At 38.2% G+C, this 18,641-nt stretch overlaps 1 protein-coding gene across 1 annotated transcript in view; it reads right to left on the reverse strand.

Annotated features, from left to right (window-relative positions):
- Nucleotides 1-2,992: 2,992 nt before the first annotated feature.
- Nucleotides 2,993-18,641, reverse strand: part of LOC127831948 (protocadherin Fat 1-like) — a 29,377-nt gene continuing 13,728 nt past the window's right edge. The window contains exons 6-16 of the mRNA XM_052357036.1: nt 17,624-17,812; nt 15,652-15,816; nt 13,654-13,782; nt 10,974-11,162; nt 9,835-10,040; nt 9,381-9,662; nt 8,157-8,352; nt 5,463-5,608; nt 4,835-5,052; nt 4,311-4,528; nt 2,993-3,508 (exon numbers count right to left, since the gene is read on the reverse strand). Coding sequence (XP_052212996.1) covers nt 3,453-3,508; nt 4,311-4,528; nt 4,835-5,052; nt 5,463-5,608; nt 8,157-8,352; nt 9,381-9,662; nt 9,835-10,040; nt 10,974-11,162; nt 13,654-13,782; nt 15,652-15,816; nt 17,624-17,812 — 1,994 coding nt within the window. The 3' untranslated portion in view covers nt 2,993-3,452. The remainder of the gene's footprint in view (nt 3,509-4,310; nt 4,529-4,834; nt 5,053-5,462; nt 5,609-8,156; nt 8,353-9,380; nt 9,663-9,834; nt 10,041-10,973; nt 11,163-13,653; nt 13,783-15,651; nt 15,817-17,623; nt 17,813-18,641) is intronic.

Here is an 18,641-nt window from a genome sequence, read left to right on the forward strand (position 1 = left end):
GTTTTGAAACCAATGGTAATTGCTGCACACTGACGATTTCACTATGGACGTGATTCAGGTTAGGTGGCTCTACAACTCCTTGATGGTGTCGGCGGATGACAACGTTACCATGGAGATGGCCGATACCGACAGGGCGCGCTTCACCATCCAGCGGCCATACGCAAGTGACTGGTAACCGACGTGTGTTAATTATGTTCAAAGTAATGTACACATGTGCGCTCCAAGTTAATAAAGCAAATATCACCCCACTTGTTTCATAATTCGAAGTTACTGCATTGGAATATATTAACACTTAATACATAAGTGAACTCATTTGAATACAAAAATAATAATTGTTTACACGTTACGTCCTTTATCAATAAAAATTGATTATATTTATAACTTGATTTTATAATCGGAAAATCGATAGAATTATTTACATCAGTATTTTGAACATACTGAAATACCTGGGACTTAACAACCTGTGACGTAAACAAACACTTTACCGCCACGGTCTAAGGTGCGATATTGTTGGTTAATTGATTCGAGTCCATCTTTTGTTTCTGTACCCAGGTTCCTGGTAATGAAACCCGCACATAGAAAGGATGCTGGCTCGTACGCTTACGGGGCGAATGCATCCATCGTCATATCCGCCCGAGTTGTCATAGAGTGTAAGTAAACTGTTGTTATTGTCAGGATCATCAATGTTACAAAACTAAAAAGAAAGAGCGATTATATAATCCATCAGTAAGTGACAAGATACGCATGTTTGTAAACAGGTTTTATAACTAAATAGTCAGATGTTGAGCAACTGTACTTTGCACACATATATGTATACGGCCCTTTTAGACGCCCCGAAGATCGTTGGTTATCTATCACGTGACATCCACATGCAGGTGTGCGAGCGGACACCACGTGTCGTCATGTGGTGCAACGTGTCCGGTCAGCCCTCCCCGCCGTCAAGTGGTTCTACCGGAAGGACGAGAACGCGCAACAGACTTGTGAGAAAATCCATCATTTGTTCGTATGTGATATTGTCCCTGAGTTATTTCCCTTATTACAAAGAATCTGTTTGTTTATTTCATTGGATATTTCTCCGTAGTATTTTCAGCCATATTAAGGAAATAGGTTAAAAAACACTATTAAGGTTTACTTGTACTTAGCGCACTTACTTATACCATTATCTGACATTCGCCCTACATTAATCAGAGGTAAGGAAAGACACGAGTTAAATAAGGCAGTTTATATTGCATATATCGGCCTCTACAATCACATGATTTTTATTCCGGACGTAGATCACTCCAACCAAGGTCAATATCGATGTGAGGTCAGCAACGCGCACGGAAGTGACGTCATTGTATTCCACGTTCACGTCATAGGTAATAGGAAACATATCAGAATTTCTGTAAAACGTGTTTAGCCACGTGATTGATCTGTATGATTTTTTCCAAAAAGAATACAGTCAAACCTGAGAACAGCGGTCAGTCAAGGGAAATGACCAAAGTGGCCGTTGTCCACAGGTGACCGTTGTTTTCGGATCACAATTTTTAGATGGTGGGTCGGTTGGTAGTATTGCTACGTCGTTATCCCACCCAGTCGTTTGCATACAGTGTGAAACAAAGGCTCATCGCCGATAACTAAGCATTATAACATAATTAACTTACATTGAATAATACAGAATAATATATTATAAATTGATTTAATTTCATATTTTTTAACTAAATCAATGACTTTATCAACGCCGGTATAATTGTTTACGCATGCATCTCGTTCATTCGTAAATAAAGCTTGTCACGTGCCATTGACGTCACGACCGAACAAGTCTAAAAGCGGATTCGCTGGCATCGATATTTCGTTAATTCAGTAGATCCGACAGTTCTTATTACATTCATTTGAATGAATTTTTAAATAAAGATTGTAGCGTGTCATTGACGTCACGTCCGAACAATTATACAAGCGGATTCGCTCTCATAAACCGACAGTACGGTATAAACGTATCGTTCTCATTCAAAGAAAAATAAGCCTTAATCTTGTTAAAAATATTTAGTTTATTATTAAAGTTGCAATTCAGTGTACATTTTTCCTGAATAGACGATCATTAATCCTTTTATCGCCATCTTATAACAAAGCTGACCAGCTAAGTGTTGTTTTTAACATCTCATCAGCTATAAAGATTTATTGACTTGACTCCTTATTCATAATTATTCCGTTTTTCTTTTTCCTTTCTTTTCTTTTCTTTTTTTTTCCTTTTTTCTTTTTTTTTAAATATATATTAGCATATCTTGTATAACATGTTTGAACATTATTGTTGCGACATGGTATCAATTTGTTTTATGATCACATACATGTATACATTGTATGTCTTATATTGAATAAATAAAAAGATTTATTGACTTAGTCACGCGCTCACGCTTCGTCGTTATGAATGCAGCCGATAATTGCTACTTATACACATTCCCATTGTTACGTGCGTCTGTTTCGTTTTTGTTCTTAATTTACGCGACTCGAAACGACTGACGCGTGATCGTTGATTTCAGTTCAAACATGACTTTCGGTCATAGAACTATCACAGGCATTGTGCATAATGTTATATTGTTTATAATATTCCAACATAACCATGTGTTCATTCTAACTTCACAGTTAAAGTGTAAAGAATGTGCTGAACCTAAACAAGTAATGAGTGGCATAGAGGCGCATTGCGCACCAAACCTTGGATGCAATTGCAAACTCCACAGACAGTGTGGACTAACTATGACGAGTAAAGAATTTACTAGAGTTCACTTTCAGGTGAAAAGTGTCAAGGACGTGATTAACAGGATTTTGTAAAAAAAATATTTTCCCTGTTCAATTGACTACGTTTAAATGGCTGTAAATCGTTAACTAACGCATTTGTGTTCCATTTCAGATCGGATTCTAGCACTGGATCCAAACAACCAAAGCAGACATAATAATACAAGCATCATAATACAAACCGTCGTAGCTCCTTCTAGCGGGTGTCAAAGTAACACTAATGCTGGTGGGTCTTGTTTTATTGAATGTGCTTGAATGACTTTTAACACTAAACTTGTATATATAAAATCACAGAGAAACGACATATCAATTAAATACTTCAGTTAAAGGATGGTATTGTGTTTGCAGAAATTCTTAGTAAACGATCACTTAATTGTTTTAATAATATTAAAAAAATTGACCAAGTACCGCGCTATTAATTCTAATTGAACAGCAAGATTTCTGTAGACGCTTGTTCAAATTCTATTAAAAATGTGTCCATTAAAACTAATGATTCTATTTAAATTTATTGAGACAACATAAAGCCCAAAAATGAATCACAATTGCAATTAAATGGTTTCTGATATGTTATGTCGATGTCTTCATATTTCTTGAGTAAATGTCAAAAAGCTGGCATTCCGCGAAGAAACATTTCTAAGAGGGCATTAAGAAATGGAGGAAACATCGATCAACGCAGTAAGTGATTACGTCCAGATCTTAGGTCCAGTGCGACCTGTCATCATCTTCGATGGATTTGGTTCTGAAATATAAACGGACAAAGAATAATATGTGTGTATTTAGATGTTAAATTTGTGCATCCGTGTCTGAAGCTACTTTACGTGACGACCCGGAGTGTGTCCCACTCCTACCAAATAAACTGGCTTGACTCCCAGACGTTGAGACGAATTTTGATTACATGCATATGAATTAGTTGCACTTGCCATCATATTTTTCTTTGTTGCTGAGTTTCAATTTGTGTGTGTTTTTGTTCATATATAATACTTTAATTATTCATATATAATACTTTAATTGTGATTCACCAATCTAAGGCATTTGTAAAGCGATCATTTATTGTAAGCGTTTATTGTCAATTAATTTAATGAACATGCCCATGTATGCCTCGTGATGCGCTAAATAAAACATGTTAGTTGAGAATCGGTGGAACACATCGAGGAGACAAGTAAAATTAACAAAAGTACACATAATTTTAACTATTCATTCACAAATTCCGCCATCAAGCAAATGTTAATTTTATAGAGACGAGGTTTTAGAACCAATCTTAAGAATAAACACAATATATAGCTCTGATCACGAAATAGTTTCTCAGTTTAATGGAGAAACGTAAGATGTTGTCCAAGATAAACCTGTGCAGTCAGGGCAGGCTTATCAGGGACGAAACTCTTCGCCCGAACTGGAGAAGAGATTACCATCAAAGAGGAAAGTGTTGTCACTGATTAGACTGTGAGGACTCTACAGACTTATCAGGAGCTACACTTTGATCACATGCATATAAACCCGTTTTCCCAGATCAATGACCATTTACAAAACGTTTCTGCACGTACTCAGCGGTGGCTTGGGCTCCTTGAAGTCGAGCACGGGATCTGACTTCCGGACGGTGGGACCCGTCTGGGGTTGCCGCTTGTCCCACATCATGGGGGGCGCCGGGGACTGCACCTGGGTTGGTTCCGGCTCCCCGAGGGTGATGCGAGCCACTTCTTCGTCGCCTTCCTCAATGCCGGCCTCGGCGCGCAAGATAGCGCGGTAGTACCGGCGCTTCTCCCTAGGAAAGGGAAGATTTGTTTACTTTGTGTGTGTGCTTATATGTTTGTTTGAATTGTTCTATGTTTTCAACAGTATTTTATTTATATCATGGCCGCCATTTAACATACTCACACAGTTCGCTGGTTTACCAGTGCTTAGTGAACATACGTTTACAAGTATCTGACAAGTGCTCAACTCGAATAAGAAGCAGATGGGAAGTTAAGACCAATCAAAAGCTATTGCAATAACTTAATTCATGAAAAGTGTTCACCTAATTATAAACGAATTTGTATGACTTGCTTTTTAATGCGGGCTCTTTTCTTACTTTCTTGTCATTTTGCCGAGCCCCAGCAGCTTCTTCCGGCACCAGGGTATACACCAGCGGTATCGCTTGACCTGCACCGTATACGCCATAGTGAGTACAACGACCACCAGTAACAGCGTCCCGCCGAGTGCAGACAGCACGGAAATCCACGAAACGCTCCGGGTATCTTCGAGAAACTCCGCTGGCCGATCGGTGGTCGTCGTGGTGGTCGTTGACGTCTGCAACAGGACTTCGGGTTCATGGTTATGTTTCTCATTCTTACAAGGGCCGCTTTTGAGTTCACAGCAGAAATTTTATGAGTTTTTGTGTTTTAAATTTGTTTATATTTGTTCATATTTGATTGTTGTTGGTTGAATCGATGACTGTGGAATATGATAACGACAAAATACACGATGTTGTTCGTTTGTTAGAGTTTTGTTTTGCTCTTGTTTACATATAATTACTTATGTTCTGGGTGTAAATGTACGCAAGTTATTTTTGAGGGAAAAAAATGGAACTCGGCTTTAAATTAAACGAGTCTTCTTTCTTGTGTTTTGATCTTAATCGATAATATTATAAACCTGTAGTTTTCCTTTGAAAGTTCTGACAATAGCGTGTGTGTATAGCGGTAAACATTGTATTCTCTTACCCCGGAAATGAACACCGTCACGGATGCCGTCGACGTGTGGCGCGTTCCAGTATGGTCTTCCACGTTCTCGGCGAGCACCACGAGATCGTACGAGACTCCATACGCGAACAGAGGTTTCTTCCACGTCTCGTTAACGTAAATATTTCCTGTGTGCAGAAAAAGTAATTATAAAGTAAAAGTTTTAAATCCCAGGTTAATGATGACTTAATTATGGATATTTTTTGCCTTAATTAAGACAAACTTATAATAATGCAGACGAGTGTACGTTTAACGCACTTTAAGCAGTCCAGTGTATATAGTTTTAAGCTTCGTTTTTAAGATTGTTATAATGTATCAAATATTGTCACTTCAACAGTTTTCTTAACAAAATTGTAATTCTTTTTTCCTATATATCCCAGTAGAAAGTTTATTCTTTTTTTTAAAAAAGGAGTAAATAAATAAAATCCTGATCAAAAGAACATAATGTAGTGCATTTAAAGCTCGGGGGATTGGTTCTGTTGAACGAAATGTGCGAATGTCGATGGAAGCAATTTCGTTTATAAAAATCATTTAAATAGGTGAATTGTCTAAAGCATGCGGCTAGAATGAGGTACAAACTATTGACGCTAGGCATGATGGTCATGCGAAAATTGGTCTTATGGCATATGCGGGAAGCGTAGCTCAAGCCCAGCCTACGATTTTGTGCAGTCTCGTCATTGGCTACAATTTACTCTATAAAAAGCAATTGTTCGTGGTACCTCCTGATATCCTTCGTATCATCGTCAGTATGCATATCATGACAAGACTGAGCGGGTGCACAGGCTGGGCTTGAGCTGCGCTTGAATACTACTGTATTAGATCCATTTTCGTATGACGCGGGTCTTTAAAAATCTAAATGCATCTTGTAAATTGAACATAAAGTCACGATACTTTGAGATTGAATATTGAAGTCACACTGTGTTGTTTATAGCAAGCTGGCAAATGTCGGTAGCCTCTATGTCATATATATGTGAGGCTAGATAATTAAAAGATTCCCCTTCTATCAATGACACTATACCAGTGTGCAGGATTAACGGGGTTTTCAGGGGTTTACACACGGGCTGGACAGACTGTAAACATACCGTTTAGATATTTGTTTTTGCAAATATCTCAAGTTATTGAAATACATTTGTAAAAACTAATTCAGTGCATAAAAGACAGTTTTTCTTGCAGTTTGTGCCGATATCTTAAGATTACAGAATAAATCCTTTAATAAGTCGGGAATCGGTTCCACAGTTTCACATTGCGTGCAGCATAACTGTGTAGACGAATGCTGTATAAAAATCGAAGTTTAGGCCAGGAGAACAAGCTTATTACATAATGTAATTCTGATGTACTTCATATTTCCATAAGCATCATAAAAACTGTCTTTTATTTACTAGTTGAAATTCTTTAGAAAAATTGTTTATAAAAATGTTTTCGAAAAAAGCACCACTTACCGTGGGTTAACATCCATTAAAGTTCAATTGTGAACCCCACAAAGTCACGTGATCCTGCACCCTGTATACTAGCTTGGCTTTTTCTCACAAAACATATGGCTTTTACCGAAAGGTTTTCATTCATTTCTTTGCTTAAAATTTGTGTTATTTGATATATTGAAAGCAATACTGAGTAATCACCATAAGGCGTTTATTGATAGTACATTCCTGCTTACCCTGACGATTTACTAACCCAGCACTGACCTTAAATGTCTTGAGGTTAGAATTTACCGTTAGTTCGAATTGTAATTGGGCGAAAATGTGTATCCATGTTTCGTTTGACGTGCAGAGAGTAATCTACATTTTACGGAATCCGGATAGTGCCATCTATAATCTCGCCCTTCTTTCATCAAGGGCGACACACGACACACGATGCGACACACGATAATTTGCGCGATACACGAAGCGACGCGCGAAAATGTACCACAAAATATCGCCCTTGTGTAGGTAGCCCAAATATCGTGGTAAATATCGCGTGTCGCTTCGTGTATCGCGCAAAATATCGTATGTCGCTTAGTGTATGGCGCAAAATATCGTGTTTTGCGCGACACACGAAGCTATACACGATATTTTATTATTCAAATATAGCCCATATTAATCTCGTGTATCGCGGTGTAATTTCTGACAGCGACACACCACACACGATGCGAAACTCGATATTTTGCGCGATACACGAAGCGACACGCGATATTTGTACTGTTCAAATATCGCTGTAATAGTATCGCCTGTCGACTCTCGCGTTTTTTAAACGGTGTAACAGTAATTTTTAAACATGTATTATCAATATGGCTGCCTACAGAATCCAGATAGTTCCATATTGATAAGAAATGGTTAAAAATTACTGTAAAACCGTTTAAAAAACACAAGGGCGATATTTCGTGGTACTTTCTCGCGCGTCGCTTCGTGTATCGCGCAATATATCGTGCGTCGCTTTGTGTGTCGCGCAAAATATCATTTATCGCTTCGTATCTCGTGTGTCGCCCTTGATAAAAGAAGGGCGAGATTATAGATGGCACTATTCGGATTCTGTAACATTTCCCTACACAGAACAGTGTTACATCCTTTACTACTAAGACGCGGTGATGTAGCTAATGTTCCAGGGGATTATGCTCAAATCAGCAAATGGAATGAATGGAGTGTATTGATTCGGGTCTGCTGGCGTTATTTAAAGATCATCTAAGGCCGAAAAACAGCGTACCGAAATCGTTAATAACCATGAAGCCTTTTAAGAACGGGTTTACAAGAAAGCTGTAGTAGATGTTGCTGTATTGGGTCGACCTGTCGCTGTCAGCAGCAGTCACCTGACCGACAAACCGGCCGGCCGCCAGATCCGGCACCTGGAAAATGTAGTAGGCGGTCGTCTGTGCGAACACCGGCGCGTTGTCATTAGCGTCCTGCGGATATAAAATATTTGTTTTATTAATTGGTTGTAGTTGTGTTTGTTTCACCTAAAATCTGTATATACAGTCTAAATCCTTTATATTCGTAAGAATGCAATTTCGTTGTTAATTAAACACGCGGATTTCTGATTTTGGAAAACAAAAATAATTTTGTTACAGTCATTTTCCGATGTGTGTATGAACATTAATGTCCCGGAATAATTTTCCAGTATATGAATTTATTTAATTTTGCATCATTTTAAGACTTCACAATGTATATTTTTCCTTTGAATTATTTAACTCTATTTGCATAAACGACACGATTGAATTATTTCCTGTCGACATATATATATCCGATTTTGTTCACGAAAGTGTTTCAATGAGATAAATGAAAAGAGAATGTAATTTTGATCACGGGTGCGCCGTGCTGAACGTAATGTTCAGGGAAACATAATGATGAATTTACATTTGCAAAAAGGGTCTGGGGAAACAGAATATATCTATTTATCCCTTCTATTAACCCGCGGAAATATAGAATTGATCGATGATTTTATTTAAATAACATGGCGTGAATGTTTCTGTTTATTTTTTCTGTTGTCGTTGTTTTTATGGTGGTGGGACATTGCAAATGTTCAACAGCACAATAATACTAATAGAATCGCTGTATTGTTACAGCTGTGTTCAAATACGAGGCCCCGAAACACTTTGTTCGTGTCCAATGGTTTAAGTAATATACCATTGCCTAAAATTCTACGTTGGTTCTGTACAGTCATAGTTCTTTTATATTTAAAGACAATGTTCTGACAAAAACTGGGTTTAATGCATGTGCGTAAAGTGTCGACCCAAATTATCCTGTACAGTCCGCACACGCTAATCTGGGACGACACTTTCCGCCTAAATTGTATTTTCGCTAAGAACATACTTCTTTTAATCGAGAACATCCATTTAAGCAGAAAGTGTCGTTCCTATTAAGCATGTGCGGACTGCACACGCTAATCTGGAACGACACTTTACGCACATGATTATATCCCATAAAATCTCACATCGATGAGCACTTCCAACAAAGTGGTAGCGGTCATTCCAGCCTTGTCCTTGACCTTCACTGTACAAGTGAAGGGCGTCGTCAAGTTAGCCGTGTCATAGTCGAAGTTGGCGGAGAATGTGACGTCACCGGTGGTGCGGTCCATGAGGAAAAACCGCGTGGATTCCCCGCAATCCCACGTGAATGTGTGTGCCTCGCTTAGAGCCGATACAAGTAAATCTTGATCTTCAATGTCCTTTGTCTTATCCATCCAGCGACCCCAAGTACTGGCGCCACTACCTTTCTGAAAGTTACAAATTAATATAAAAACTACATACATACAAAGGAGTTTTTTTTTCTTATTTGTGTATGTATGTTATATAAAACAAAAGGCCACTTCAAATGCTCACAATGAGCACATCGTGCTCGCGTGTTCTAACAATAGCCAAACCGTCAGTCAAACACAGCGTTCGTACATCGCCTTGTTCCGCCGGCGTCATCTTGTATTTGGTCTCGTGGAACGACGGCGGCTCGTTGACGTTCAGGATCACAACAGACAGCACGGCGTCCGACCAGTCCATCCCGTCGTTGACCTGCACGGCGACATTGAAACTCGAGCTCCACGAGTTTCCTATCACCTTTTCGTAGTCGAGAACGTTGAAGGCGGTAGTGAGAACGCCGGCTGTAAACGATATGAATCGTGTTCTGGGAAAACTGGGCTTAATGCATGTGCGTAAAATGTCGTCCAAGCGAGTGCGGACTGTCAGGGACGACCCTTTCCGCTTTTATTGATTTGTCTTTTAAAGGACTTCTCGTGTTTTTCGAACATCCAGCATATGTGAAAAATGCCTTCACAGATAAGCCGGTGCGACACTTTACGCACATGCATTAAGCCCAGTTTTTCCAGAACAGGGCTGATATGTTATGGCTCGTCAACATAGAGGTCAAATGATTCGGGTTTTGTTTGGTCTGATATTGACAAAAATATACATATTCAGCTTACTTTAAATATAAACCGAAATATCACTGTGTTATAAATCGTATGTTATCACTCGGTACAGTTTGCAGCCACGACACCACGGTCTTGGAGAGACCAGGGACCTTCCGATGTCAATGTCCAAACACAAGACCAATGTCCCCGTTCACCTGACACTTCCGCGGCTACATTATTGACCTCTGGCCTTATTGAATAAATTCCTAACAAAAGTTTCATTGAGATTAAAAATACTAAAAGGAGTTGTTAAGCCGAGTTTTTTTTAGTAGACTTATGACAACATTGCGACACTTTTTTTCGATTCGTATTCAATTGTCCACTCGCTAGCTTTCAATCAAACTCACGTAACAATCAATCATATTTCGTTTATTGCGGCCACATGGTCCGACAAAGAAAGACTGTCGGAGTAATGGAATAAGCGTTTTATGAAAACACAACTTAGTGGGCGGAGCGATCGCGTATTTGGCGACTGGTCAATTAGATACATATGTTAATAAGTGAATTGTGAACTTAAGTTTGTTATTATATGGTCAGATTCAATCCTTGTGTTGTTCTGGATATTATTTGTGTTATTGGCCCACAAGAAATCCAACGAGTTTAAGGATCAAACACGCTACTCACAAGTTTCATTAAGATGGAAGTAGCTGGTGGCCCATTTCTCGCTAAAGTTGGCGTGTATGGTGTGCGTGTCCCCGGAGTCAAGGTCATTGAAGAGCACGGTGTAGAGTGTTGTCCCCAGGGGGGTGTTTTCGGACACGCCCAGGGGGTAGGTCATCGGTAGGTTGCTTACCTGAGGCTTGTCGTCAATGTCTGAAACAAAAGTCAATAAAAAGTCAACCACAGTGTATATATGGTCGACGGTCTAGTCCGAATAAAACTATACAATTAAAAAAACTATGCAGAAATAGACACATTGTTTGGCAATTGACATGACGCCTTATCTATGATCGCTCCGCCCACTAGAATTGATCCACCAATCAGCGATCGATTAATCGGGCGCACTCGTTAGCAACGACCTGTCCGCCATTTTCTAGACAAGCTACATGTTTAGGTTCACTTTTATTCCAACGAGTTTCTTTTGTTTTCCTCTTTAAAAAAACGATTAAAATGGTTAAACGGTGTCAATGGGGATTACGTAACTCGGATATCTTTCGATATCCTGAAAGATTAGTTGGTGACATTTAATTTATATCGTTTCCAAAGCCGAAAAGAGATCTTGAGAAGTGTATGAGATGTAAAAATACATGCGGTCGTCACCACGAACAACTGAACGTCAACACTGTCAAAGACTATTATAATATATTTTTATCGGATATACTAGCAGATTTAAATAGTTTATGTTATCGATCTGATTATCACATAATATTTCACTTTTTTAAAATAGTTTTATCAGTTACTAGGTCAGAAGCGAGGTTCATCTGCATTATTTAAAGAGAAATAAAATCCAGCATGAAGCCTAATTCATGCTGTGTTTTATTACTCTGATAGTAATGCACTTAATTGACATCATGCATGTTATTTGAAGGTGCCATGTGATATATTATCTTATCAACGGTATCTACACATTTGCACTCATGTGGTGTCACCAATAAACGCTTTTAATCCACATTAGGAGCTCGAATGCCTAGATCTCATCTTTTAAACGAGTTTCGTTTATTTTGTTCGGATTAAAAAACGGAAATGAAATATGGCAAAAACGGTGTAAAAAGGGTTAATGCAACTCTGACATTTGGTATCCAGAAAGATAAGTTAGATGAATTAAATTTATACCATTTCCAACGCGGCAATGCGGTCTTGACAAGAGCGAGTGGAGGCTTCAAGAATTACCGAGATCCCCTTTATAGAACATTAATTTATTTCACAAACTTGAAATGTCATATAAGCAATAACTAAGCATTATTAAGTATGTATTATGTCACGTGTGCATGTAAAATAATTGAGAATTTTGGTTCCAATTCGCGTAACTTTACGAAATCCCCGTTAAAAATCGCGTTTCTGTGTGTGCCAGAAACAATTGAAAACCATTTTGTTATTATTTTAATAAAGACGTATCGATAAATGCTATTGTAAAAGAGTTATTTTTACTGATATTAGTTAACCAATAAATGCGGTAACTTCGGGAAAGTCGGTTCCTGCGCCAGCGTCTGATATTGGTAGCCTTATTAATTTATAATAGCCTGACCGTATTCCATTTCGTACAACGCTAGTTTTATATCAGACAATGTCCAAACTTACTATGTTGTTTTTGCGCTTTAAATTATAGTGATTGATAAATGTCCCATAAGCAATTTTTAATATGATTTATATCACTTTTATACGCAATAACATGTGGGATTGAACCCACCCGGCGTCAGAAAGCGCGTAAAACTTCACCGAATTGCCAGTTATAAAGCGCTATTTCGTCTCAAATACACGGGTAGGGGGGGAATGTTTCGGTAATAATTTTGTAAATAACACGGATAAATACCGGTGAAGTGTTAATTTATTGCAAATACCACCATTACACGTAATAACGGGTTCGATTTCGGTAAGCGGGCAAGCGTTTGAGAGCGTGTCTAATGTACCGATTTGCCCGTTATAAATAGCTGATGTTCTCTTTAATCGTATATTATTTGCATTTGCAGAATAACTTAATGGCATCAACCCCTTTACAAGTGTAATATGGTGTTAAACAAGTCCATAAAATCTTCCGGAATATCGCGTAAATCTATATGCAGTCTATAGGCAAAGTAGCCATTTTGGTGTTAGCTTGTCTAGGTTTTCTTCCCGCTGAGCCACGTGATTAAGTGGGCGGAGCGATCACTGATAAGGCGTCATGTCAATTCACTGACGACTGACGAAAGCCGTTTTTATTCTACGTAATTACATTCACATTCATATAAAACCTGTAAGCTTTTTTTAAATATGCGCGAAACAGAACACATGTGTGCAAGTACCCGAAACATATTCGCATTTATTTGCATTTGCATTTTAGATTTAGCAATTGCTCTCCTGACAATTATTAAAGAGTTTTATTATTTGTAATTGGGGATCACTTGATTTATATTTTGTCGTGATTTCAAAACTCTCCAATCGTTTCAGCATCATAAACATGATATCGATTTGTAATCAATGAATCTTTGGGAAATTATCTCGTTTAATTTTACTCTGACCACAACTACGAAATATCTTGTTCACACGCGCCTCTAATACGGTGTAATATCAGACAGTCAATTGCTACGATGATGATAGAGGAAATAATAATACAACATGTATATAATACAATAGTCCACGTTTAAATAAGGCAAATCACAATATTTACCCTCCACAAGAATTGTCAAGGTGGCAGTTCGCTTGTCAAGACTGTGTTTGTCGTCATACATGCTGATTGTGACGTCATAACCGGTGATATATGTCCGCATGAAGTCTTGCGTTGTATGAATAATACCGTCTGAAACAATAACTTAACGAGATGAACATGGAATATATTTACTGTGAGTGTAGTTATATGATGTATACATAGACATTAACACCTTGCAGAGTGCATCTTTCAAATCACTTCATAATTCATCGGATTTATCCTGTGGAATCTGCCACAGTCAAGTCTTACACAAGCGACCATACTATTGCAAAGAATCTGCAACAGTCAAGTCTGGCACAAGCGACATTACTATGGCATGGAATCTGCTACAGTCAAGTCTGGCACAAGCGACCATACTATGGCATAGAATCTGCTACAGTCAAGTCTGACACAAGCGACCATACCATGGCCTGGAACCTGCTACAGTCAAGTCTGAAACAAATGACCATACTATGGCCTGGAACCTGCTACAGTCAAGTCTGACACAAGCGACCATACTATGGCATGGAACCTGCTACAGTCAAGTCTGAAACAAACGACCATACTATGGCCTGGAACCTGCTACAGTCAAGTCTGGCACAAGCGACATTACTATGGCCTGGAACCTGCTACAGTCAAGTCTGGCACAAGCGACATTACTATGGCCTGGAACCTGCTACAGTCAAGTCTGGCTCAAGCGACTATACTATGGCCTGGCACATTTATAAACTCAAATAAAGGCGCTTAGGAAATGACAATGTATTTATTTCATTTTATTTTTTTATTAATTATGTAGCCCTCTGTTATTCATATTAATTGATGTTGTAAATGGTTTTTCTTCCATGGGTCTGTGTATTGTCCATATGTATAATACGTAACGTATTGGATTGAAATTATTATCTATCATTTCGTAAGATAAGCAGAGCTCTCGATATAACGACCAAAAAAGCTTCGCCCTGGGTGCCGATAGACGGTTTCAGTATCGAAATAAACCAGTTTAAGCTGGACTCTCTAAAATGTTTGTTCAACGATCACATCGTGTCGCGTTTTTAAGAAAAAAATGAAGAGTAACACGCTTATAAATATGTTGGAAATTTTCATTACACCAATTCTTTTTATAGTTAATATCGTTAATTATATCACTTAAAGAGCAATAACTTAGCTTATGTCGAAAACATCCAAGCACAAAAAAAACACATGCTGATGAAAATGGTTGCTATAGTACGTATACTTTTTTAGTTTCGCTCAGTACAGATTGGACGGTCGAAAGGTAATTTGGAAGGCCGCAGGCTAGATATATGCCCCCTCTACCCTCCACATTTTAGAGCGAGAGGTGTGTGTGTTTGGTGGGGGCAAAACACGACATTCCAAACTTCACGTTCGCACACTATTGACTGTAAAATGTATCATACCATCGTCGGATACCCACGGCTGCTGATTACACTCCGCTCAGACATCATTAGGAATGGAGAGTAACGTAATGAATAGACCGGGGGTGTCCGACGATGGTATCATACAAACGTAGACCCCTTTCTAAACACCCATTTAAATGTTATTCACTGTATCGGTCAAGCGTTGTTAAAAGTGTATCTTTAAATATTTCTTCCTTTAGACTACACAACTTAAATATAATTAAATATGTCGTCTGATCGCTAATAAGACAGGACACAGTGTTTAAAACAAATCGCCTTTTCCCCATAATTCTCATATTCTAATGAATGCCTTTTAAGCCATAACTTGTACCAAAAACGCATGCTAAAAGAGTTTTTGTGTACATTGCTATGCCTTTTCAGACGCCGTCGTGGTGAAGTGTATATCGTTACCCCTAGCTACCGATCGGTCACAGGTTCGATCCCAACCAACGTTAGATCTCCCTAAAAGAAATCGATACCTTTACCCGGGAAACGGACTACATATATTTTCACTAAGCCTTAGGCTTTCGATTAAATCGAGCTAAAATTAAAAGGTTTAAAACTTTACCTTTGCCAATCGCAAAAGGGCAAGGGCAAGGACTAGCGCAGCCGTGGGTATCACACGTCAGCGGATCAAAGTAAATATGGTCGTTTTCGTCATCCGAAGTAGACACCGCGTAGACAAAGTCGCCATTAGAAGTGGTCAGGTAAGATACCGTCACCTTGGCGCCGTCTGCAAAATAGAGGCACAACACGAACTTAAAGCAGTTTAGAAGGTTTAGAGAAATTAAATATAATTAATGTTTAAAAAATGGTTTACAAAGTTTGACCGAGGAATAAAATGCACACACACATAAACTCCAACACCAGTAAAATCATTTTACATTACGTGAATAAATCCCTTTTAGTTATAATGGGTATCACAAACACGCACCAAATGAGACTTATAATTCATACTCTTTCCAGCTTTCACAGGCGTGGGACAAGGCCAGATAAAGAAACATTTTCTGAAATTATTATCCGCGTGTTTAACAGCTTAAGGTTCCGGAACTGTTATTGCAATGTTTGCATAATCATCAAGCATTGTTAGCATTCCAAATAATATTGACCGAGATAGTAATTTCTAAAATTTTAAAAGAATTTTCTCTTTATAACTTAAGTTCCGCGTTGATACCACATATTCACTAAATAAGCTAACAATTCGACAAATGTCTGAGATACAAAACACTTATTCGTTATATAATATATATAAAAAGATAATGATCAATATTTGAACACATATCAATCCATAAGAACGCTAACGATGCGTGCATTAACAAAAGCTCTAGACAATATATAACACATGTTGCCAGTTTTAAAGCATTGCGTTGCTGTACTCGCCGCCAAAATTGTGGTAGGTTTTTTGACATGTTACTATAAAAGCAAAAGTTAAAAGATACTGGTTTGACTTTCGCCGAAATTCGGTCTTTGAAAGACTAATAAATATTTTTCAGCATGTATCACTGCATCAAACGAAAGAAAATCGAAACTTTTACCGTTTGAAATCATATTTCAAAAGCTATGCAATAAGTACGGTTCAGTTCAAATTGAAGCAAAGTTCTTTTTAATTTCATTCATTAAAATGTCATGCCAGTTTTTGAAAAATCTGATCAACAAACACTTTGTTCAAAATGGGCAGACCTGCAAGCGATAAATAGTATTAAGTATTTTTGCATATATTAGTCTAGTAACAATCATATGTTGCTGAAATCGTTGAGGAAAAATATGTTAAAGCCCAAGTAAAAGCCTAACAAATCGTCGATACACGCCTTCCAGTTCCAGAACATTAAGCCAACAAAGTGAGCGAAAAATATTGTACGTATGTATGAAGTTTTTTAAATGTTATATGCATGTAAGTTTGTTCAGAGCATTTGTGGTGGATTTGAGTCCGTTAGCGGCCAGGAACCGCTGGTATTCGTAAGAAAGAGAAAAAACTTGGGCTGTAAGGTACTGACTTATTTGTACTAATTTTTATTTACGCTCTGATTCGCACGTATCCTTACCATAAAAAGTAAATACTGTAAAATCAAAAATATTCGAGGGATATTATTTTTCGTTGATTAAGTGGGTCATATTTAACACAATCACATCGAAATATTGTCGATGCAAAATTTTCATTTTTTCCAAAATTTGGAAATCTACTAATTCACGTGCCAATGAAATATGTCTGTTTTGAAAACTTATGCCGATATAAATGGGCCGCGCTCTGTGAAAAAGGGGGTTTAATGCATGTGCGCAAAGTGTCGTCCCAGATTAAACTGTGCACTTCGCACAGGCTAATCAGGGACAACACTTTCCACTTCTATGATATTTTTCGATTAAAGAAAATCTATTCTAGTAAATGAGGTTTATGCGTAAAGTTTCGTCCCTGATTAGCCTGTGCGGACTGCACAGGCTAATGTAGGACGAGTCTTTGCGCACATGCATTAAGCCCCCTTGTCACGGCTCAGATGACTGCACAGTACGTCCATCGACTCGCTGACAGTGACACAGATACTTACTGTTAAGGTTCGTAAACTTCGGTTTGCTGTTTTTAATCACGTAGAGCATGAAGTGACCCTGGAGGGTGGCGTCAGTCCCGTCCGTAAACGACATTTTCATGAAAAACTCTTCGTTCCCGGAGTACGTCATAATATGCTTATTGTCTTTATTAATGACAATATTCCGGGCGGTTCCTGCAGAAAAAGCCTCTTCAAGAAAAGACAAGCAGCGTTCACATATAATGGCATACAAATATGGACGACCTTTAAGAAGAGACAAGCAGCGTTCACATATAATGTCATACAAATATGGACCTCCTTTAAGAAGAGACAAGCAGCGTTCACATATAATGTCATAGACAAGCAGCGTTCACATATAATGGCATAAAAATATGGACCTCCTTAAAGAAGAGACAAGCAGCATTCACATATAATGGCATACAAATATGGACTTCCTTTAAGAAAAGACAAGCAGCGTTCACATATATTGTCGTACAAATATGGACCTCCTTTAAGAAGAGACAAGCAGCGTTCACAAATAATGCCATACAAATATGGGCCTCCTTTAAGAAGAGACAAGCAGCGTTCACATATGATGGCATACAAATATGGACCTCCTTTAAGAAGAGACAATCAGCGTTCACATATAATGTCGTACAAATATGGACCTCCTTTAAGAAGAGACAAGCAGCGTTCACATATAATGGCATACAAATATGAACCTCCATTAAGAAGAGACAAGCAGCGTTCACATATAATGTCATACAAATATGGACCTCCTTTAAAAAGAGACAAACAGCGTTCACATATAATGTCATACAAATATGACATCCTTTAAGAAAAGACAAGCATCGTTCACATATAATGGAATACAAATATGGACCTCCTTTAAGAAGAGAAAAGCAGGGTTCATATATAATGTCATTCAAATATGGACATCTTTTAAGAGAGACAAGCAGCGTTCACATATGATGGCATACAAATATGGACCTCCTTTAAGAAGAGACAAGCAGCGTTCACATATAATGTCATACAAATA

This window comes from Dreissena polymorpha, chromosome 5 (genome assembly GCF_020536995.1).
Source record: "Dreissena polymorpha isolate Duluth1 chromosome 5, UMN_Dpol_1.0, whole genome shotgun sequence".
In the NCBI taxonomy this organism is placed as follows: domain Eukaryota; kingdom Metazoa; phylum Mollusca; class Bivalvia; order Myida; family Dreissenidae; genus Dreissena; species Dreissena polymorpha.